The 22292-nt window shown below is 49.8% G+C and overlaps 2 protein-coding genes across 8 annotated transcripts in view; both read left to right on the top strand.

The window, feature by feature from the left end:
* Positions 1-22292, top strand: part of TFR2 (transferrin receptor 2) — a 241654-nt gene that overhangs the window by 91502 nt on the left and 127860 nt on the right. The window lies entirely within an intron of this gene.
* Positions 1-22292, top strand: part of GIGYF1 (GRB10 interacting GYF protein 1) — a 57633-nt gene that overhangs the window by 11174 nt on the left and 24167 nt on the right. For 2 of the 7 annotated variants that reach the window (XM_083580811.1, XM_083580814.1), the window contains exons 2-16: positions 6316-6593; positions 7515-7590; positions 8659-8756; positions 9336-9465; positions 10406-10501; positions 12341-12452; positions 13458-13569; positions 13665-13705; positions 15021-15221; positions 15354-15586; positions 17528-17687; positions 17807-18001; positions 18749-18906; positions 19933-20092; positions 21561-21727. In XM_083580811.1, coding sequence (XP_083436937.1) covers positions 8722-8756; positions 9336-9465; positions 10406-10501; positions 12341-12452; positions 13458-13569; positions 13665-13705; positions 15021-15221; positions 15354-15586; positions 17528-17687; positions 17807-18001; positions 18749-18906; positions 19933-20092; positions 21561-21727 — 1800 coding nt within the window. In that variant the 5' untranslated portion in view covers positions 6316-6593; positions 7515-7590; positions 8659-8721. The remainder of the gene's footprint in view (positions 1-6315; positions 6594-7514; positions 7591-8658; positions 8757-9335; positions 9466-10405; positions 10502-12340; positions 12453-13457; positions 13570-13664; positions 13706-15020; positions 15222-15353; positions 15587-17527; positions 17688-17806; positions 18002-18748; positions 18907-19932; positions 20093-21560; positions 21728-22292) is intronic. The other 5 variants (XM_083580813.1, XM_083580815.1, XM_083580809.1 and 2 more) reach the window with 4 other exon arrangements.

The following is a 22292-nucleotide window of genomic DNA, read 5'->3' on the forward strand; positions in this document are numbered from 1 at the left end:
ATGGAAGTGAGAGCTGGACCATCAATAAGGCTGATCGCCGAAGAATTGATGCTTTTGAATTCTGGTGCTGGAGGAGACTCTTGAGAGTCCCATGGACTGCAAGGAAATCAGCCCTGAGTGCTCACTGGAAGATCGTGAAGCTGAGGCTCCAAGACTTTGGCCACCTCATGAGAAGAGAAGACTCCCTGGAAAAGACCCTGATGTTGGGAAAGATGGAGGGCACAAGGAGAAGGGGACGACAAAGGATGAGATGGTGGGACAGTGTTCTTGAAGCGACCAGCATGAGTTTGACCAAACTGCAGGAGGCAGTGGAAGACAGGAGTGCCTGGCGTGCTCTGGTCCAGGGGGTCACAAAGAATCGTACATAACTAAACGACTAAATAACAAGAATAGCATTAGCTTTTTTTGCTGCTGCATCACACTACTGACCTGTGTTAAGCTTCCAGTTTACTAAGACCCCTCGATCCTTTTCACATGGACTTCTTGCAATCCAGGTGTCCCTCATCTTAACATTTGTGCAGCTGGCCATTCCTGCCGAAGTGCAGAACCTGACATTTGTCCCTGTTGCAATTCATTTAGTTAGATTTGGCTCAGTTCTCCAATCTTGTTAAATTCATTGTGAATCCCAAATCTATCTTCAGTGGCATTGGCAACCCCTCCCCATTTGTTGTCATCTGCAAATTTGATTAGCATCCCCTCAATTCCTTCGTCCAAGTTGTTTACAAAGATGTTGAACCACAACAGGCCCAGGACAGGACCCCGCATCACCCCACTTGCCACTGTTTTCTGTAATGACAAGTAACTTATATATATATATATATATATATAAAAAGAGATTTGTCTGGCATGACTTGTCTTTGCTGGGTCTTAGTAATCACAGCATCCTTTTCTAAGGACTGTTGAATTATCTGTTCTGGCCCCATTAGCAAGTTAACGCAGGTGAGCAGGTTTATGTAAAAAAGAAAAATACCTGTGTGAAGAAGGCAGGCTCTCGCAGCTAATGGCATATGGCCCACAAATCCGTAGAGGAGAGACGCGAGCCCAAACTCGCATGAAGTCGTTCCCCCTCCTACCACTAGGTGGCGCTGCTTCTGTGTTCTCAGTGGTTTTCAGTTTAAAAATCCGTTGGCAATTTTTTGCTTTCCAGATGTTCTTCTTGATCCATAAACTCAGGATTTCCAAGTAGAGTGGGACTCCCTTAAATTGTACTCCTTTCTTCTTGGGATTATTCTGACTCACCCTCTCTGCTCCTCCTCTTTCGTCTTCTCTCGCTCTACCTTCTCGGTTTCAAACAATTGCCCCCAGCATCAAATCAAATAAAAGTGACGGAAGGTTCAGCAGTGCATTTTCTCAACCAGTTCTTCTGCCATAGAATTAGAGCTGGAAGGGGCCTCTGACCTAACCTCTAGTCCATGGGTAGGCAAACTAAGGCCCGGGGGCCGGATCCGGCTCAATCGCCTTCTCAATCCGGCCCGCAGACGGTCCGGGAATCAGCGTGTTTTTACATGCGTAGAATTTGTCCTTTTATTTAAAATGCATCTCTGGGTTATTTGTGGAGCATAGGAATTCGTTCATTCCCCCCCCAAATATAGTCTGGCCCCCCACAAGGTCTGAGGGACAGTGGACCTGACCCCTGCTCTAGTCTCAACATGTCCCCCATCCAGTTTGAAACCATACCAGGCCCTGCTTAGCTTTGCAAATGTGCTACTAATAGCCGAATAGTTGGCCTTGGTGAAGATTTGACGTTTTCATCCCCAAAAAGTTTTTGATTTGAGTTTCTATTGAAATGAGGCTGCATTTTAATCTTGTCTTTAAGTTGTATCTTAATCAATTGTTTTATATCTGGTGTTAGCCGCACTGAGCCCGGTCTTGGCTGGGGAGGTCGGGGTATAAATAAAAATTATTATTATTATTATTATTATTATTATTATTACAATATTATTATTACTAAGAAAGTGAGAGCCACTCGAGAGAGGCTGGGATGATAGAGGAAGGCAGGCCTGCTCCAGCTTCCAAGCCCAGCATCAGAGGGGAGTGTGGTGATGCCTGGATAGCTCTAAAAAGGAATTAAGGGAAAACGATGGAAATGGTTGCCAGTAACTACCGTATTTTTCGCCCTATAGGACGCACCTAGTTTTTTTGGGGGGGGGGGAAATAAAGAAAAAAAAATTATTTCCCCCACAGGCGCGGGGCTGGGGTGGGGGAAGCCCGAGCTGCCCCCGACCCCAGCCCCCAGAACAGGCTGCTATCCGCAAGCCTTGGGAGCCCGGCGGGAACTCCCGCCGGGCTCTCCAGGCTTGCGGATAGCTTCCTGAAGCCTGGAGAGCGAGAGGGTTCTGTGTGCACCGACCCCTCTCGCTCTCCAGGCTTCAGCGAAAGGCTGCATTCGCTCCATAGGACGCACACACATTTCCCCTTCATTTTTGGAGGGGGAAAAGTGCGTCCTGTAGGGCGAAAAATACGGTATTAGTGTTGGGGACATTCTACCTTGGAATAATACCGGTTCCTGGAAATCCCAGGTGGGGAGACTCATGCATGTCGGCTTACCATAATGGGAATCTGGTTGGCCACTCTGAGAACAGGATGCTGGGCTGAAATGGGCTCCCTCTGGCTCCTGGTCCCACTGACGGCTTCTTAGATTTATAGCCCTTTCCTACTGCTTCTCCCCAGCAGCTGCTGGCTCAGGTGCCTGCGCCGCCTCTGAAGATGGAGGGATTCTGTTCTCAGGAGCGTCCGGCTTGAAACAGAAAGCCAGGGTCAGACCTCGCTTGACCGCGAAGCTTGCTGGTGGTCTTGGGTCATTTGTTCGTAATAGTCATAAACGTGCCCTCACTGGGCGTGTCGCTTTACAGAGTACAGTGGTACCTCTGGATGCGAATGGGACCCGTTCCGGAGCCCCGTTCGCATCCTGAAGCGAATGCAACCCGCACCTGCGTGTGCACGGGTTGCGATTCGCCGCTTCTGCGCATGCGCGTGATGTCATTTAGAGCGTCTGCGCAAGCGGCGAAACCCGGAAGTAACGCATTCCGTTACTTCTGGGTTGCCGCGGAGCGCAACCCGAAAAGGCTTAGCCTGAAGCTACTTCAACCCGATGTATGACTGTACAAGAGGGCAGGATTCTGACCTGCAGGGGTTGGGTGTGTGTGCGCGCATGTTCACATTCCTGAAATTAACAGAGGGGGAGGCATTGCTTGATTCCAGGGGCCTGAACTAACTTTTGCAGGAAAGAAGTCTAAGAAACCGAGGTAGATAGTGGTGACAGGAGATGAAGTTCTAGAGGCAAAATTAATAGGTGATAGACAGACTAATAAAGGTGAAGGGACCGATGACCGTTAGGTCCAGTCGTGGCCGACTCTGGGGTTGCGGCGCTCATCTCGCTTTACTGGCCGAGGGAGCCGGCGTACAGCTTCCGGGTCATGTGGCCAGCAGGACTAAGCCGCTTCTGGCGAACCAGAGCAGCGCACGGAAACGCCGTTTCCCTTCCCGCTGGAGTGGTACCTATTTATCTACTTGCACTTTGACATGCTTTCGAACTGCTAGGTGGGCAGGAAGACAAACTAATAGATAACATTAAAACTGGCAAATTGCTGGGTCCAGATGAGAGTTCTTAAAAGAACTCAAAGGTGAAATTGCTAACAAAAATACTTGCCCCTATGATCAGCCTCTACTGGAAAGTAGCCACCGTAATTCCAGTTTTTAGAAGGGGGTCCAGGCGCATTGTGGAAATTACAGGCCGGCAGCTTAGTGTCTGACCCAGGAAAACTGGCGGTAATTATTGTTAAAGATTTAAAAAGCGTATAGAATAAAAATCTTGCTGAAGCAGAACCAGCATGCCTTCTGCAAGAGCAAGTCCCATCACGCGTGTTCCTTACAGTTCTTTGAGAGTGTCAACAACCATATAGATATAGAGACATAGTCCTCTTTTCTTCCATGAATTTGTCTAATCCTCTTTTAAAATCTGGGTTGGTCACCATCCCTGCCTCCTCGTGGCAGCGAGTTCCATAGGTTAACTATGCGCTGAATGAAGAAGTCAATTCTTTCTTTCTTTCTTTCTTTCTTTCTTTCTTTCTTTTTTGCCTGTCCTGAATCTCCCCTACATTCCCCTTTTTTGGGTGCCCATGAGTTCTAGTGTTAAGTGAGCGGGAAGGGAAAATCTCTCCTCTCCTCTCCTTTCTCCATGTCATGTGGAACTTTAAACTTCTACCTTGCCACAGAATGGTAGACTTGGGAAGGACCCCAGGGATCATCTAGTCCAACCCTGTAGCGTTCCCAAAGCAAAGGAAGGATTGGACTCTGATTAATAAAATACACACGAGGCTTGACCAGCAAGACTCTGGGAGGAGTGTGTATAATAATAATTCCTTCTCCACCCCTCGGCCCAGGTCGTTTTATTCACAAAAGAACTTTTTACACAGTGTTTGTAAGAACCAATCAGATTTCCTCTGAGCATTTCAAAAAACCCCATGTGGGATAAAGTTAAAGTTAAAACTACAAAGAAACTATTTCTTTTTTGAGCATGCATATGCAGTTCAGAGTAAATAAAAGGGGAAGCGAGGAGGAATGCTTTTAGGAAATCCCGGAGGTCATAAACAAGCGGTAAACAGGAGAGGCAGGGTGGCAGTATTTACTATCTCCTTCCTGACCCTTAAGATCTATCTAAAGATTTAAACTACATCAATTTTTTTAAAAAAAATATTTATTGTGATTTTACAAAAACATAAGTTTACAAAATAGAAAAAGTCACATAGAAAGAAAAAGATACAAAAAAGAAAACATAGAAAAATACATAAAAGAGAAAAAAGAGGAATAAAAATACAAAATACAAAAAACAAATAGATAAAAAAGAATTAAAAAACAAATCCGTTTTTAGTAACTTTAAACTCATTAGCTTGTTTCCTTGACCTCCTCACACCTCCCCTTTTTGTATTCCCATTTAAATAATCAAATCAGCAAATCCTTACCTTCTTTCGTTTATCTTAACTCTATATCTTAACATATTATAACTCTATATTTTCATCCATTTATCAATTCATTTTTGCATATTCTTATTAACTTTGTTGCTAATGCCACTTATTTTCAGTCCAACATCATTTTAACATTCATTAATTTTACAGTGTTTCTGAAGATAGTCTTTAAATTTCTTCCAGTCTTCTTCCACCTAAACTACATCAAATAACCTACAGTGGTACCTCGGGTTACATACACTTCAGGTTACAGACTCCGCTAACCCAGAAATAGTGTCTCGGGTTAAGAACTTTGCTTCAGGATGAGAACAGAAATCGTGCTCCGGTGGCGCAGCAGCAGCGGGAGGCCCCATTAGCTAAAGTGGTGCTTCAGGTTAAGAACAGTTTCAGGTTAAGAACGGACCTCCGGAAGGAATTAAGTACTTAACCCGAGGTACCACTGTACTATCTTCATGTACTGAGGATGCCTGATGAACAACTGGCCTGTGTTTCAGAATGCTTCTACGTGCCTGTCAGGTGTAGAGAAAGCAAATGGCAGAGGTGGAGAGGCTTCTGGGATTTGATCAGAAATTATTGTCAATGAATCAAACCCAGTCAACGCAATGCTTTCATCTCCGACACAAGGGTTTGCTTCGAATTTCATAATTCCTCATAGTAATCCCACCTGACCACTACACAACCCCATGCAATGCAGGAATCTCAACCAAAGCATCCGAGGCAGGTGGCCACCCAGCCTCTTCAAGGAAGGAGAGAGTTTTGTCTAAACTTAAAAAGTCCCAAGTGCAGCAACCTTCTACAAGGCAGGAGTTGACTACTGCGGTTCCTGATCTCCCAGCCTCATGCCGTCGGCCTACAGCCAGCTGAACTAAATAATAATAATAATAATAATAATAATAATAATAATAATAATTTATTTCTACCCTGCCCATCTGGCTGGGCTTCCCCAGCCACTCTGGGCAGCTTCCAAGAAAATATTAAAATACCACAATACATCAAACATTAAAAGCTTCCCTAAAGAGGGCTGCCTTCAGCTGTCTTCTAAAAGTCTGGTAGTTGTTCTTCTCTTTGACATCTGGTGGGAGGGCGTTCCACAGGGCAGGCGCCACCACCAAGAAGGCCCTCTGCCTGGTTCCCTGCAACTTGGCTTTTCGCAGGGAGGGAACCACCAGAAGACCCTCAGAGCTGGACCTCAGTGTCCGGGCTGAACGATGGGGGTGGAAATGCTCCTTCAGGTCTACTGGGCCTTTGAGGCCGTTTAGGGCTTTCAAGGTCAGCACCTAAAGCCCCATGTCTGAGCAGTCTCCCCAGTGGAGCGCATGGACGCCAACCCCTCCTCTGTCTCTTCTTCCAGAGAGTTTCTCCGATGTGAATTGAGCCGCGGAGGTCGTGTTGCGGGGGCCCCGAGGCCGAGCAGCCTTCTGGGGAAATCGCCCGTGGCTTCTGGCCGCACGGGGCTACGGGAGCAGCGCCGCCGGAAGGACCGCTCGCGCCAGACAAGGAGGCCGACTCTCCCTCACCTCCCGCCCCGCTCTTGGCTTTGCCGGTGACCCCCATCCCCGTGGCCGCTGGCAAGGGGGCGGCGCGCTGTGGGGCTGCTGCTGGGGTGAGCATCTGCCCTGAGATCTACAGGTATAGGGCGGCTATTATTATTATTATTTCTTGTTGTTGTTCCTTCTCTCAGTCTGGGAGTCCCCAATAGAACGCCAGATCAGGCCGAAGGGAAAGCTACGAGCAACCCATACTGCGTGGCTGCAGGGTGGGCAGGCGCTATTGTATTTTTGGGACAGGGAAGAAGCACAAGCACCTTCCCCCCCCCAATAATATTTATTAATTTTCAATAAACATAAGACAAAAGAAAATAAGCAACAACACAATAGAGAAGTGAAATGGAAAAGGAAAAGGAAAAACAAAAAAACAAACGTAAAATACCTAAACGGGGGGGGGGGGGAGAGAAATTCAATTAATTTATTAACATCCTTTTTCATATGCATTAATTGACTTCCTCTAATCTCCTCCATCTGAATTCCCTCTTAATTTGAATGTAGCAGTTTCCAGTATCATTATTTCAAAAGAACAATATTACAGTCATATTCCAGTTTCTTTACCTTTCTTATAGTACATTTTCTTATTTAGATATTTAAATCTAATTCAATCCTAGGCCTGGTTGGTTTTTCCAAGTGGTTACATATCTTTAATATTAGAATATTTGTTCAAATAGTCTTTAAATTTCTTCCAGTCTTCTTGCTAGTCCTCTTCTTTCTGGTTGCGGATTCTCCCGGTGAGATCAGCCGGCTCCATGAATTCCATCATCTTCATCTGAAGCACAAGGACCTTTTTTGCTGGGCTGCATGTCATTCACTCCAGCGAGTCAGTGGCATGCTGGACCCAGACCATGCAAAGAGGGGCAGCAGAGACAGTTTGCCTGCTTCACCCGCCTGGGTTTCCTGGGCCACCAGCCCCAGTCTTCTGGGCAACGCATCCCCAAAATCACCAGCCCTTCTGTTTGAATAAGCTTCAAGTCGTAATATGCCTTTGATCTCTTCTCTGCAGGTTCCCTGCTGTTGAGATTGGACTTCCCAACCTGAGGGGGTGATCCAGGGCGGATCCTTGTTAAGCTATAACGCAGGTGGGCAGCATGTTTGAAAGACCCCCTTTCTCCTCCTCCTCCTCCGGTCAGCCACCCCCAGACCAGAAGCCCAGGATCCTGAACCTCTAGATCTCTAGAGACCCCTTTCTTCCTTCTTTCCTCCTCTTGGCTTAACTCTATAGGGATTTGAGTGCACTTTGTCTCCAACTGAGAAACCCTTTTGCTGTGGTTGCCTTAATAATAATAATAATAATAATAATTTTTTATTTATACCCTGCCCTTCCTGGTTCAAAAACCGGGCTCAGGGCGGCTAACAACAAATTCAAAACACCACATTTTTTGCTCCATAAGACGCACCTAGTTTTTAGAGGAGGAAAACAAGAAACAAGAAAGCAACGCAAGGCCTCCTGAACGAAGAGGCAGGAGCACTCCGGCTGCGCACTGATCCCTCTTGCTCTTCTGGATTCAGCGATAGCTGCGCAGCCTGCACTTGCTCCCTAAGATGCACACACATTTCCCCTTACTTTTTAGGAGGGGGAAAATGTGTCTTATAGAGCGAAAGATATGGTAATTATAAAAGCAGCATAAAACACAGTATAAAAACACGAATAACAATAAAATTTAAAAATCAGTTGAATAATCCCCAGGGCTAGCTGGCTGAATTGCTCCTGCTTGGGCCAGCGAGGAGACCAGGGGAGAATTAGCTGTGGGGTCTCAGAGCGGGTGATCTTCATAAAAGGCGAGGGATAGGGAAGGGAAATAAAAGATCAGGCTGAATTCAAATTAAAGGCCAGGCGGAATAGCTCTTCCCAGGCCCTGCGGAAGGAGGTTAAATCCTGAAGGGTCCTTTGACACCCCTCTCCATCTACCACTGAGCCACTGGTTAGAGTGTCAGACTAGGACCCGGGAGAGACCAGGGTTCGAATCCCCACTCGGCCCGGGAAGCTCACTGGGTGTGATGTTGGGGGGGGGGCAGTCACTGCCTGTCGGGTTGTTGTGGGGGTTAAGTGAGGAAAAGGAGAACAACCACATCAGCCGCTTTGAGCTCCTTTGGAGGGGAAACATGGGCTGTGGATGCAATAGATAACTGAATACAATGAATACCAGGTTTTTGGGGAAGAGAAGAAAGAAGACGAGCGCCAGAGGAAAGTCAGCCCAGGAGCAGTAGAGATGGCAGCCGAGACACTGAACTTTGGGCCAGAGTGGTGAGTGTGTGTGTGTGTGTGTGTGTTCTTGTATACATTTTTATTGGTTTTTTAACATACCATTTCCAACAATCATATAACGTAACTTCTCTTATACAGTGATGGTTTCCCGTTCTTTATCACTTACTCTGCATTTCTTAATTTCTCTGTCACTCTTAATTATCATTAACTAATAATTCTCCTCATAGTGTTTCTTGCAATATTTCAGATAACCCTCCTTACAAAACTTCTTGCAGTCCTACTGGCGTAATCTGTTCATCACAATTGCTTTTCAAATAGTCCATAAATTTACTCCAGTCTTCTAAGAATCTCTGGCCCTGCAGGTTTCGAAGCCTTCCTGTTAATTTATCCAATTCTGCATAGTCCATCAATTTCATCCGCCATTCTGAGTTTGTGTCTTTTGAGGCTGTGCTGCGCCCAGAAAGACCCTTTGGGGCAGAGGGAAGCTGGGGCAAATAGCCGACCTCCAGTGGGAAAGGAGGGCTTGCTGGACCTGAGGGGTTGAGTGGGAAGAGACAGCTCCCTCCTCCCTGCTGTTCGCCTGACACACCTCCTCCCTCCTCCTCCCTCTTTCCTCAGGCTCCGCGCTCTCTCCAGTGGCGGGAGCGTCGCTTCTCCCCCACCCTCCCCTGCCATGCCAAAGTACAAGCTAGCCGAATACCGATACGGGCGGGAAGAGATGTTAGCACTTTACGTGAAAGACAACAAGGTGAGTGCCGCACGGTTGCGGGTTGGGGGGGGTCGTGCCCCCAGCGTGTAGGGCTGCTTGACCACGAGCGGACGGTGGGGTGGACCGGGCAAGTTCCGCCCTAGGTTCCAATTACTTTCTCCTCTGTTTACAATCTTTGAATTGCCATATTTTTCGCTCCATAAGACGCACCTTGTTTCTAGAGGAGGAAAACATGGAACAAAAATATTCTGAATCAAATGTTATACTAAACTACCGTATTTTTCGCTCTATAAGACGCACCAGACCATAAGACGCACCTAGTTTTTGGAGGAGGAAAACAAGAAGAAAAAAATTCTGAATCCCAGAAGTCAGAACAGCAAGAGGGATCGCTGTGCAGTGAAAGCAGCGATCCCTCTTGCTGTTCTGGCTTCTGGGATAGTTGCGCAGCCTGCATTCGCTCCATAAGACGCACACACATTTCCCCTTACTTTTTAGGAGGGAAAAAGTGAGTCTCATAGAGCAAAAAATACGGTATTTAAAGCAGCGAAGCAGGCAATCCTCGTCTGCTTTGCTGCTTTAAATTTGCTGCTTTAAAGCGAGCCGCGGAGGGGGGCTCGGATGGGGACCATGGCTCCCCTTCCTTCCCTCCTCTCTGGCTCGCTTTAAAGCAGCAAAGCGGACAGGATCCGCTTACACGTCCCTCCTCCGTGCAGCATTTGCTTCATGAGACGCACAGACATTTCCCCTTAATTTGCAGGAGGGAAAAAGTGGAGCGAAAAATACGGTGCCTTCCCTTTTGCTAAGCTGAAAGGGAACAGCAATTGCTGAGATTCCAGCTTGCTTCCTTTGCCCCCTTCCTGTATCTTCTTTACTTTCCCCACCCGTCTCGGAGGTCGACCCCTGCCAGAGCGTTGGGCTGGTTCGGGAAGAATCTGGGTGGGCTCCTGACGGCTCCCTTTCCGCGCTCCTCCCTCCACAGGTCCCGGAGGAGATCCAGGATAAAGAGTTTTCTGCCATTCTCCAGGACGATCCTCTGCAGCCTCTGGCGTTGGTTCCCTTAACGGAAGAGGAGCAGGTAAAAGCGGCAGTGGCGACGGCTGGCTCCTAGCCACAGCGGCTGGGCTGTGCCCTCCACAGTCGGAGGCAGTCGTGCTTCTGATTCTCAGTTGCTGGAAACGGCAGGAGGGGAGAGTTTTGCTCCTGTGCTTGGATCCTGGTTCCCCATTGGGGCACCTGGTGGGGCACTGGATGCTGGACCTGATGGGCCCCCTTTGGCCACACCCAGCAGTCGGTCAGTTTTATTGCACATGGCCAAAGGCTGCCACAACGTGCACAGAATCATTCAACAATTCAAAGAAAATATACTGGACTGGTACAAAAAACGTAAAACATTTATATTATCAAGACATTTCCTACTCTAAACAGAGCTGTAAAAGTATCTTAATATACAAATTAAGACATTCGACAATAAAATTTATAAGCTAAAATTGTCACATTGCCACTAATGTATTAAAAAATAATGTTAATTAATACAGTGCGCAATTATATTCGGAGTTTGGCGATAAAGATAGAATATAGCTTGATGTAGATAGGGTCAAATAGCCAACGGTTACCGCAATGTACACAGAATCATTCAACGATTCAAAGAAACTATAGTGGACTGATACAAAAAAAAAAATTATCAAGACATTTCCTACTCTAAACAGAGCTATAAAAGTATCCTAATATACAAATTAAGAAATTCAACAATAAAATTTATAAGCTAAAATTATCACATGGCCACTAATATATTAAAAGGTAATGTTAATTAATACAGTGTGCAATTATATTCAGAGTTTGGTGATAAAGATAGAATATAGCTTGATGTAGATAGGGTCAAATAAATTCATCTCCTTTACAGTTGGTGGCTACCTTGGTGATATAATTTGCTCTAATTTTCCTAGCAGCAGTTGCAAAGAGTGCTACAGGCCAGGTCACATACTTATCTGTGTTTGCGAGGAGATATAAAATCATGTCAGAGGGGATCTGGCCAGGGGACCTTGTCATTATAGGTGCTAAAAATCGTTCTCTTACTTCATTATATAAGGAGCAGCGCAAGATGTAATGCACAAGGTCCTCTACTTCAGGACATCCCCTAATGCAAACGCGTTCGTTTGTTGGTCTGCCTCTGTGTCTCCCATCTCTATAAGCAGAGTTTATTGTATTTAATCGTAACTCTGTAAAAGCTTTCCGAAGTTGTGCAGAAGTCAATTCATTAAAATAAGATGTATGTTCATTGGCCTCTCTTGAGTTTAAAATATAATGGGGCGCATATAGATGTGTACATAGAGTTTAGGTCATTTTTATTTTTTATTTAAAAATAATTTTTATTAAGTTTCCATTTACCAAATTAAACATATCAAAGCAATTAATCCAAATTATAACAATACACACCATATAATCCAATTATTTCCCAATTGTAAATTTTTGTGGGGGGGGGGGTACCCATGCTTCTTGATTGACACGAGTCCAATCCTCGAGTATTTCTGCTGCTTTCATATTTACAATGATATTTTCAGTCCCTCTTCTCAGTCCTTGTCGTTACTCATTTTCCTTTTCATTCACCTCTGAGTTATCTCCGCAAGTGGGTTAAAAAAAACATTTATATTGCTGTGTGGATTCTGTATTGCTCTCTCGTGAATCACTCTCATCCAGTAGTCCATGCGTTTCCACTCGAGCGGGCGAGTTTAGGTCGTTTTTAGTTGCCACTGCCCTTATGGTTCGTTTAGAGATATTTTTCTGGGAATATAAGGGAGGCAGTCTGTTCTTAAGGTCTTCACGATGGCGGGGCGGGCTTTTGACAGAGAGTGGATTCAGAGGCCGTCTCTTCTCAAATTCTGCTTTCTCTCTTTCCCCCCCAAAATACCTGCTTCAGAGGAACTTCTCCATGTCTGTGAACAGTGTTGCGGTGCTAAGGCTGATGGGAAAGGGGGCTGGGGCTGCCCCTGCCGGAGTCTCCCGGGGGAGAGGCAGCACCCGGAGCCGAGGTATGGAGGCGTCCTGGGGGCGGGTGGGTTGGCTCCCTTTCCTGAGAGCCAGTGTGGTGTAGTGGTTAAGAGCGGTGGACTCGTAATCTGGTGAACCGGGTTTGCTTCCCCGCTCCTCCACATGCAGCTGCTGGGTCACCTTGTGCTAATTACACTTCTCTGAAGTCTCTCAGCCCCACTCGCCACACAGAGTGTGTGTTGTGGGAGAGGAAGGGAAAGGAGACTGTTAGCCGCTTTGAGACTCCTTCGGGTAGTGATAAAGCGGGATATCAAATCCAAACTCTCCTACTCTTCTTCTTCCTGTCTTGCCACCTTCCCCTCCTCTCCCTTGGGGAGGCGGCGAGTGGGTTCCTGTTTCCGAAAGCCGGTGCAGTGGTTTGAGTGCCGGACTAGGACCTGGGAGAGATCAGGGTTCAAATCTCCCTGCTTGGCTACGAAGCTCCCTGAATGGGTGAGCTTGGAGGCCAGTCAGTGTCTCTCTCAGCCTCACCTACCTTGTTGAGGGAATTAGAGGAAGAGGGGAGAGAACTGTCTACACTGCCACTTTGAGCTCCTTGGAAAGATAAGGATGCGATATAGGTAAAGGGACCCCTGAGCATTAGGTCCAGTCGTGACCAACTCTGGGGTTGCGGTGCTCATCTCGCTTTACTGGCCAAGGGAGCCGGCGTACAGCTTCCGGGTCATGTGGCCAGCATGACTAAGCCGCTTCTGGCGAACCAGAGCAGCGCACGGAAACGCCGTTTACCTTCCCGCTGGAGCGGTACCTATTTATCTACTTGCACTTTGATGTGCTTTCGAACTGCTAGGTTGGCAGGAGCAGGGACCGAGCAACGGGAGCTCACCCCGTCATTGCGGGGATTCGAACCGCCGACCTTCTGATCGGCAAGTCCTGGGCTCTGTGGTTTAACCCACAGCGCCACCCGCGTCCCAGGATGCGATATGCATGCAGTCAATGAATCGATGTTATTTTGACACCTTACCTCTCTCCACCCCACAACTAAACAGGCCGTGGCCGTGGCGAGAGTGGCTTTTACCAAAGAAGCATTGAGGAGGCAGAAGGGGCGTTTGGCCGCGGTGGGGTCCGCGAGATACACCGCAGCCAGAGTTGGGATGACCGGTGAGTAGGGGTCTGGGGGGGAGCTGTGTCTGTGGGTCGCTGTGGGAACCTGCTGCCCTCTTCCCTTGCTCTGACACCCTCTTCTTCTCCTGCAGAGGAGAACGACGGTTTGAGAAGCCCATCCGACGGGAAGGAGGTACAGTGATTTCCCACCTAGATCGCAGGGTGGTCAGCGGGTTGGCAAGATTCATCCTAGGAGCAGTTTGCCCCCGCCAGCTTTCTTCCTACCTTGTGCAGGAAGGGAATGGGTTCTGCCAGCCGCCTTTGAAATGAGGAGCTGTTGTTAGCCTGCGGGCATTTCTGGTAGCAGAGGAGAGCTGTGCCCCTCCTGAAGCGGCCTGCTGCTTTCGTTGCCGGGGGCTTCACTCGCCTGTTCTGGTTCTGGAGTGTGGGGCACTCCGTAGCTCTCTCACCATTCTGCTAGCTCACCTGTACGCAGTTCCTTCTTTCATATGCCTTGCCAGGGAAGCGCTTAATTGCAAGGGTGTGTGTGTGTGCGCACTCCATCTTTCCCAGCTACTCTTTTGCACCTGGCCCAGGCCTGTAAGATCTTGGCTGGGGTGGGAGGGCTCAGAGGACCACATTGGACCCTTTGCACCTAACGTCTAGCTTAGAGACCCCTACGCTCGCTCTCAGGGCTCTTTTTAGAGCTTACCGGGGAGCGGGGGAGTCGCCCAGGGATACCCGCAGGAATACCAGGTCCTCGGAATGCTCAATCTGAGGTTTTTTCGGGGTTCCGCGACGCTCTCGCGATCACCCCAGTCTTCAAAGCGCCGGGGCTCTTTCAGCGGAAAGAGCTCCCATCTGCCATTAAACAGGCGATCAGCCGGAAGTCTGTATGCCATACTGTTTTGCTTCATGAGCAATGTGTCTCTACCAAATAAGCTTGCAAAGATTTGACACAAATTAATTCATCAGCCTCAACTTGATGGGTATTGAAATAATTGGTCATAGAGCCTGTATAATAAAACAAACAAACAAATGGACTTCCGTTACAAACCTTTCAACAGCGGAATGGATGACCTCGGAAGGTGGTGGTTTCAGAACCACATTGGAGGTTCTGAAACTAAAACTGGGTGGTCACTTGCCACAGCTTCTGCAGCTGAGATTGCTGCATTGCAGGGGGTTGGACTAGATGACCCTCGGGGTCCCGTCTGACTACAATTCTGTGATTCCATGAAAGTCACACACAGAAAGCCATGGAAGCTCCATCAATTTCCCTGCTTAAAAGCTGCCTTGATTTTGGGTGTGGCAGGTCCTATCCCACTGATTGGTGTCCCTGAGGTGGGGCGGCCCAACTAGAGTTAGAAGGGACCCCAAGGGCCATCTAGCCCAACCCCCTGTAATGCAGGAAGCTTTTGGCCCAACGTGGGGCTCAAACCCACGACCCACAGATTAAGCGTATTGCACTCTACCAGCTTATCCGCCGCCTTCTCCCTCCTTATTTGAAGCCCGGGCTCCGTTTGAGGAGGTGGTTCCCCCGGGGCGCAAGGAGTTTGCCCGCTCGGACAGCGACAACTGGCGCACCCTCCGAGAGGAGCACGAGGAGGAGGAAGAGGGCAGCAGCGGTGCCGTGGCCGTGGCCGGGGGCAGCTGGCGGCAGAGCGGAGGCCCCCGGCGGGAGAGCGAGCGCTGGCGGTCTGCTAGCCCAGGTGAGAGCCCAGGGCGGAAGCAAGCTTGGGGGAGCGAGGAGGAAGAGGGCGTCCGGCGTCCGGTTCCGGCCCCCGCAGAGGCCGCAGGAAGGAGAAATGGGTTTGCCCTCAAACCTCCCTCTCTCCCCACAGACGGAGGAGGCCCTCGGTCCGCGGGCTGGCGGGAGCACGGCGGAGAGGGGCGCCGGCGGAAGTTCGATTTTGACTTCCGGGAGCGGGAGGATGAGCCGCGGAGCGGGCGCCGGCACCGGCACAACAGCGACAGCTTCGAGGACGATAAGGACGGACTCCCCGAGTGGTGCCTGGAGGACGAAGAAGAGGAGATGGGGACCTTCGACTCCTCTGGGGCCTTCATGTCCCTCAAGGTGTGCAGAAGGTTCCTAGATTCCAACAGCGTTTCCCCAGAAATCGCTAGGGGAAAGGTCTTCTCTGCTTGGGGTTTCCTCCCCATTTGTCTGTCTGTCTGTCTGTCTCTCTCACCCACACAGATACAGATCTAGGGCTTATCCATTGGGGGTCTGCTCTCATCTAGGGGGAGAGAGGAGAAGATGATGATTGTCATTATTGGCTTATTAATTGCCTTCTAAGCCACTGTTTTCCCGCCTGCGGTTGAAGACTTTTATTCCGACAGGCTCTCGGGGGCTGATTGTTCCTTACAGAAATGGTTTTTAAATCGTTCTGTTTTTATTATTTGTATTGTAATTGATCTGCTTTTAAAAAATACAGTCATACCTTGGGTTAAAGATGCTTCGGGTTAAATCTTTTCAGGTTGCGTCCCGCGGCGACCCGGAAGTACCGGAAAGGGTTACTTCCGGGTTTCGCTGCTCACGCATGCGCAGACGCTCAAAGTGACGTCATGCGCAGAGGCAGCAAATCGCGACCAGCAGATGCGGGTTGCGTTCTGCTCCTGTTGCGAACAGGGCTCCGGAACGGATCCCGTTCGCAACCAGAGGTACCACTGTATTGTTTTAACTCTTGCTAAGTTATTTTTTTATTAATATATTAATGTGCTTTTTAGCTTTTTGTATTTTTTAAAATTTGTGTAAGTTGTCTTGAGGCCTAGTCTGGGGAAAAGGCAGTAGCAGGGTGATGGTAATTATAATTAATAATAATAATAAAATTTACTCCTTGGGGTGAGGGGAGGTCATATAGCCCCTGCCAGGTATCTCTCTCTCTCTCCTTCTCCTTGGAGGTTTGGTTGTTCCTTCCCTTCCCATAATCCATCCTTCCTTTCCCAACTGGATCCCTTCCTGCTGAATAAGGACTGTGTATGGTGATGAGGGGTATCCCCGACCGCCCCCCCCCCACATGACTATTCTGTTAGGATATAGTTTCATTCCATTTTTGGAACAGGCACGTGGAGTTGTTGCATGTTACGTGTCTGTTTACTTCCAGCACAGTCTGCTGGGAACTTCCGTCGTATATAGCTTTTGCCTATGTTATTTGCTTGGACACGAAGGGAAGCAGACATGTTTTCCTTTGTTCTAATGCCGAATAAACGCTTGTAAATACGCCTCTGTCCACCGCTTCCGTTGTGGAGTTATTCACTCTGCTGATTAGAGCGTGCTCAAGTTTCTGAAGCTATGAGTCACTGATTGATGCTGTTCCAAGGGAGACTGGAGTTCGCCCAGATGCCAGCCAGTGGGCTGGAGCCAGCTGGGGGCCTGCGAATTGCCCCCACCTCCCAGGACGCATCCCAACAACAGGGTTATGGGCCCAGATCCACAGCACTTAAACGAGAGTAGGGCTGCTGATGGCTGCTGCGAGACCCGGCAGAGACAGAGGTATATGAAGCAAGACTTCTCAAAGCTGACAACGGCCTCTGTCGGGATCTAAGCCTTATCAGTCAGAGGAATTGGCCACTCTCCAGGTGCCTGGCTTGGATTCCTTGTTGATCTCCCCCGTCTCGGCTCCCGGCAAGACAAGGCGAGATCTCTTATCGGCGATCCTTCCCAACGTGAGAAGAACACAACCATCCCTCCTCCCTCACTCCCAGGGAGGGGAGAGAGACAGACAGAAATGTATTTACATGCCTTTATTTCTGTCTTTCCAGCAGTGCAGAGAAAACATGTCTGCACGCTTTCTACATCAACAGCAGAGAGAGAAAACTCCACCCATGTACTTCCAGTACAGGGTCATGTGACACTCTGAGCTAACATCCGGTGCTCAGTGCACAGAATAGACTGTTCCTTGTTCCCACGGTACAGTCCCATAACATCAACATCCTGTTTGGCTTTCCAGCCATCTGGAGCACTCAGCAGCATTGCTCCTTTTTCGTAACAGCCTCTTCTCTTCTCCTTTTGCAGAAGAGCCCCAAAGAGCCGATCCTTGAGGAGCAGGAGTTAAGCTTCCAGCCCCTGCAAGAAGAGGAAGAGGAAGAGGAGCTGCCGGAGGCCAAGGACGGCGACAGGAGAGAGGGCGGGGAGGTCCCTGCCAGCCCCACGGCCAAGGAGGGGCCGGAGAGAGGTGAGAGGCTGGAGGAGGTGGAGCTGCTCCTTGGACAGAGGGCAGGAAGGCTGTAGGCTTTAGCCCCATACCCCCCCAAATAACCTCTTTCTGCACCCCTTCCCCTCCTTTTCTCTTAGAACGGAAGGAGCCCCGGCAAGTGCCGGAGGAGAAACTGCCTGCTCCTCCCGGTGCCCCGTGGCGAACGGGCCCCTCTTTCCCCACTGCTACTGCCCCCGGGGGTGAATGCGAGAGTGTCACGCCGGGGGTCTCGTCGAAGGTGGAGGTCTCGGGGCTGGCGCCTGGTGGCAACAAGGAAAAGGAAGCTCTCGATGGTATGTGGATGAGGGAGGGAGAGGCCTGCAATTCTATCCTCCTCCTACTGCATGGGTTGGCAAGGCTTACCAGGCCTCCGTGGGCCAGACCAGCGCAGCGCGACGCCGGAAATTGCATCTGCGCATGTCGGTGGCACCCGAAATCGCATCTGTGCATGTCTGTGGTGCTGGAAATCACTTCTGCGCGTGCCAAGATGCCGGAAATCGCATCTGCGCATGTCCGTGGCACTGGAAATCACTTCTGCGCATGCCCAGATGCCGGAAATCGCGCCTGTACAAAAGCGATTTCCGGCTTGTGGGCATGCGCAGAAGCGATTTCTGGAGCTGCGGAAGAGAGTCATTGCACCGCGCCAGTTTAGTGCAGCGCGTGGGGACTTCCCAAGCGGGCGGCTGGGTTTGGGGGCGGCTTGTGGGCCGGTTAAATGGCCTCCATGGGCCGCTTCCGGCCCACGGGCCTTAGGTTGCCGACCCCTGTCTTAGCGCTTCCAGGGCGTCACAACTGGCGGCTGCTTGACCGTCTGTTGCAGATCGGTGGAGGAGGCGGGCAGCAACACCGTTAAATCACGAGGAAACTTGTCAGCTAGGGAAAGGGTTGGCAGGGGCAGAAATGGGCCGGGCTGGCATTGTAACCCACAAGGGAGCCTCCTCTTCTGCCCCTGTTGCCTTGTTTGGGGGGGCTCTCAGAGACGGGGTCGGCCTGTGCGAGGGAATGAACCCTCCTCCCTCCCTCCCCTCTCCCACCTCCAGGGGATCCCTGCCTCCTCAGCCACCCGGCTCAGCTCACCCCCTCTGCTGCGGCTGCCCTTCCCACGCCGGCGTCCTCGTCCGCAACTGCTGCTGCTGCTACTACTGAATTCGCAGTTGGGGACAACGAGGATGAGGACGGGATGAACCACCTGCAGCAGGTGAGCGGGGGTCGCGGGGGGTCGCTCCGGTATGGGATCGCGCCTGGACTCTGGCTTGTGTGGGTTGGCTGGTCGGTTGCAGCAAACGTGTTTTCGTGGCTGGCTCCCCCGTTCAGTGCGGAAGCTATGAATCTTCGTGCTGAGGCGGGGGCTGCCCCCCCCCCCCGGAATTACTAGGTCAAGATCCCAGCCTTTTGGCTTTGGTTTGATTCATAACAGACTTTTACGAGACATCTGAAGGCAGCCCTGTTTAGGGAAGCTTTTAATGTTTGACGGACTGTTGTATTGTATGATTTTTTTGGAAGCCGCCCTTAGTGGCTGGGAAAACCCAGCCAGATGGGTGGGGTATAAATAATAATAATTATAATTATTGCTATTATTATAACACTTTTAGCCGCCCCCTCTCTCAACCAGGTAAGTGGCTCACAGCAATGACCATGGGAAAGCGGTCGGATTAACACTGGCTTCCTCAGCCTCGTTCCTCCACATGTTTTTGGCCTAAAACTCCCTTCAGCCTGAGCTAGCGAGGCCTGGTGATGCTGGCACTGCTGGGGGTTGTGGTCCAGAACAGCTGAAGGCGTCCAGTCGGTGAAAGCTGCATCTAAAGCAGGCGTAGGCAAACTCGACTCTCCAGATGTTTTGGGACTACAACTCCCATCATCCCTAGCTAACAGGACCAGTGGTCAGGGATGCTGGGAGTTGCAGTCTCAAAACATCTGGAGGGCCAAGTTTGAGGAAGCCTGGATTAACGCATAAGAGGTTTGTAAAAAAAAAAAAACCTCTGCGGATACTGAGGTGAAAATATTTCAGTGATGGTGGGATAGCTAGGAGCCGGTGTTGCAGGTGTCTGACTCTTAAGGGTCATCCAGCCCAACCCGCCGCAGTGCAAAATATTTGGAAGTAGTGGAGTGGGGGTCGTGTGCGTTTCTCGGTGTGCATTTTTGCAAGCTTGCGACAGACACGCATCATCTCCCTGCGCATTTCTCCCCTGACCCTCCCTGCCCCCTTTTCCCTCCACCCCCCCAGGAAGCGGAAAAGATGGTGGCTTCCTTGCAGGACAGCTCTCTGGAGGAGGAGCACTTCACCCAGACCATTGTGGACCATCGCAACACGGCCGCCGCCTTGCCGCTCTCCCACGAGGCAGCCATGAAGTGGTTCTACAAGGATCCCCAGGGGGAGATCCAAGGTGAGCTTTGCAGTAGGATTGGAATTGCCAAAAAAAGATGTTCGATTGTTTTTGTATGCCACTTAAACCACAGAGCCTGGGACTTGCCGATCAGAAGGTCGGCGGTTCGAATCCCCGCGACGGAGTGAGCTCCCGTTGCTCGGTCCCTGCTCCTGCCAACCTAGCAGTTCGAAAGCACGTCAAAGTGCAAGTAGATAAATAGGTACCGCTCCGGCGGGAAGTTAAACGGCGTTTCCATGCGCTGCTCTGGTTCGCCAGAAGCGGCCTAGTCATGCTGGCCACATGACCCGGAAGCTGTACGCCGGCTCCCTTGGCCAGTAAAGCAAAATGAGCGCCACAACCCCAGAGTCGGCTACGACTGGACCTAATGGTCAGGGGTCCCTTTACCTTTTTACAGCAGCAAGTTAGTGATATAGTGATGTATGGAAGTGAGAGCTGGACCAGCAAGAAGGCTGATCGCCAAAGAATGGATGCTTTTGAATTCTGGTGCTGGAGGAGACTCTGGAGAGTCCCATGGACTGCAAGAAGATCCAACCTCTCCATTCTGAAGGAAATCAGCCCTGAGTGCTCACTGGAAGGACAGATCCTGAAGCTGAGGCTCCAAGACTTTGGCCACCTCATGAGAAGAGATGACTCCCTGGAAAAGACCCTGATGTTGGGAAAGCACAAGGAGAAGGGGACGACGGAGGACGAGATGGTGGGACAGTGTTTTCGAAGCTACCAGCATGAGTTTGACCCAACTGCGGGAGGAGGTAGAAGACAGGAGGGCCTGGCATGCTCTGGTCCAGGGGTCACGAAGAGTCGGACACGACTAAACAACAACAACAGCGGCAAGACTGCTGTTAGCTAAAAATTGGAAATCTCAAGAAATACCAACAACAGAAGAATGGCAGATGAAGATGTTGGACTTTTTGGAGCTGGCCGACCTGACTGGAAGAATCCGCGACCAGAAAGAAGAGGAGTATCAAGAAGATTGGGAGAAATTCAAAGAATACTTAGCCAAATATTGTAACATAAAATAATTAGAAGATACTTGGAAGTATCAAATAGGTTTAGGATTAGAACAAGAATTAATTGTAAAGCATTAACGATTAGAATACCAATAAAAGAGAAGAGGACAGTAAATTGAAGGAGATAATTTTTATTAGAAATATGATTTTGGAGAACTGTTACAAGGTGATACAATGAAATTCCGTTAGGGGGGATTTGGGGAAGTCATTTAACAATGAAAGATAAATTAGGTCTTAGAAGTATCTCCCCCCCCCCTTTCTTTAGTATTGTAATGTGTTTTCGTTTGTGTGTTTTGTATGTTATTTCTGTTATAAATGTGGAAAATTAATAAAAAAAAATGGGGGGGGAGGTGAGCTTTGCAGCCAGGCTGGGGTGGGGGTGAGGAGCACAGCAGCTGCTCTGCATCCGCAGCCCCAATTCTCCCCCCTCGGATCACTGAACCTTCCTGTCTCGCCAGGCCCCTTCACGACTCAAGAGATGGCTGAGTGGTTCCAGGCCGGCTACTTCACCATGTCCCTGCTGGTGAAGCGAGGCTGCGACGAGGGCTTCCAGCCGCTGGGCGAAGTCATTAAGATGTGGGGAAGAGTGCCTTTCGCTCCGGGTCCATCGCCACCCCCCTTGCTGGTGAGAGGACCAGGGAGGGGATGGTGGGGGGGGGGGAGAGGGTGAGGTTTTTGTGTTTTTAACTGAGATCAACGGATGGAGGGTAGTACAGCAGTACAGTGGTGCCCCACAAGACGAACGACTCGCAAGATGAAAAACCCGCTAGACGAAAGGGTTTTCCGTTTTGGAGGCGCTTCGCAAAATGAATTTCCCTATGGGCTTCCTTCGCAAGACGAAAGTCCATAGGGAAATCTCCAGGACAGCGGGGAAGTGCTGCGCGTCTTCCCCACTGTCCTCGGACCTCCTCCGAAGGCTGGCGGTGGGGCGGAGAGACCTCCTCCCGCCGCCAGCCTTCCGAGCAGCCTTCCGAAGGGTGGCGGTGGGGCGGAGAGACTTCCTCCCCCCGCCAGCCTTCGGATGGCTGTCCTGAAGACTTGCGGTGGGAGGAGGGTTTTCCTTCCCACCGCCAACATTCAGAATGCTGTTCTGAATGTTGGCGGTGGGGAGGAAAAACCCTCCTCCCACCGCAAGCCCCAGGAACAGAGGAGAAGCGCTGCGCGCCTTCCCCTCTGTTCCCGTACCTGTC

Source organism: Podarcis filfolensis, assembly GCF_964270895.1.
Source record: "Podarcis filfolensis genome assembly, chromosome: 13".
Lineage (NCBI taxonomy): Eukaryota > Metazoa > Chordata > Lepidosauria > Squamata > Lacertidae > Podarcis > Podarcis filfolensis.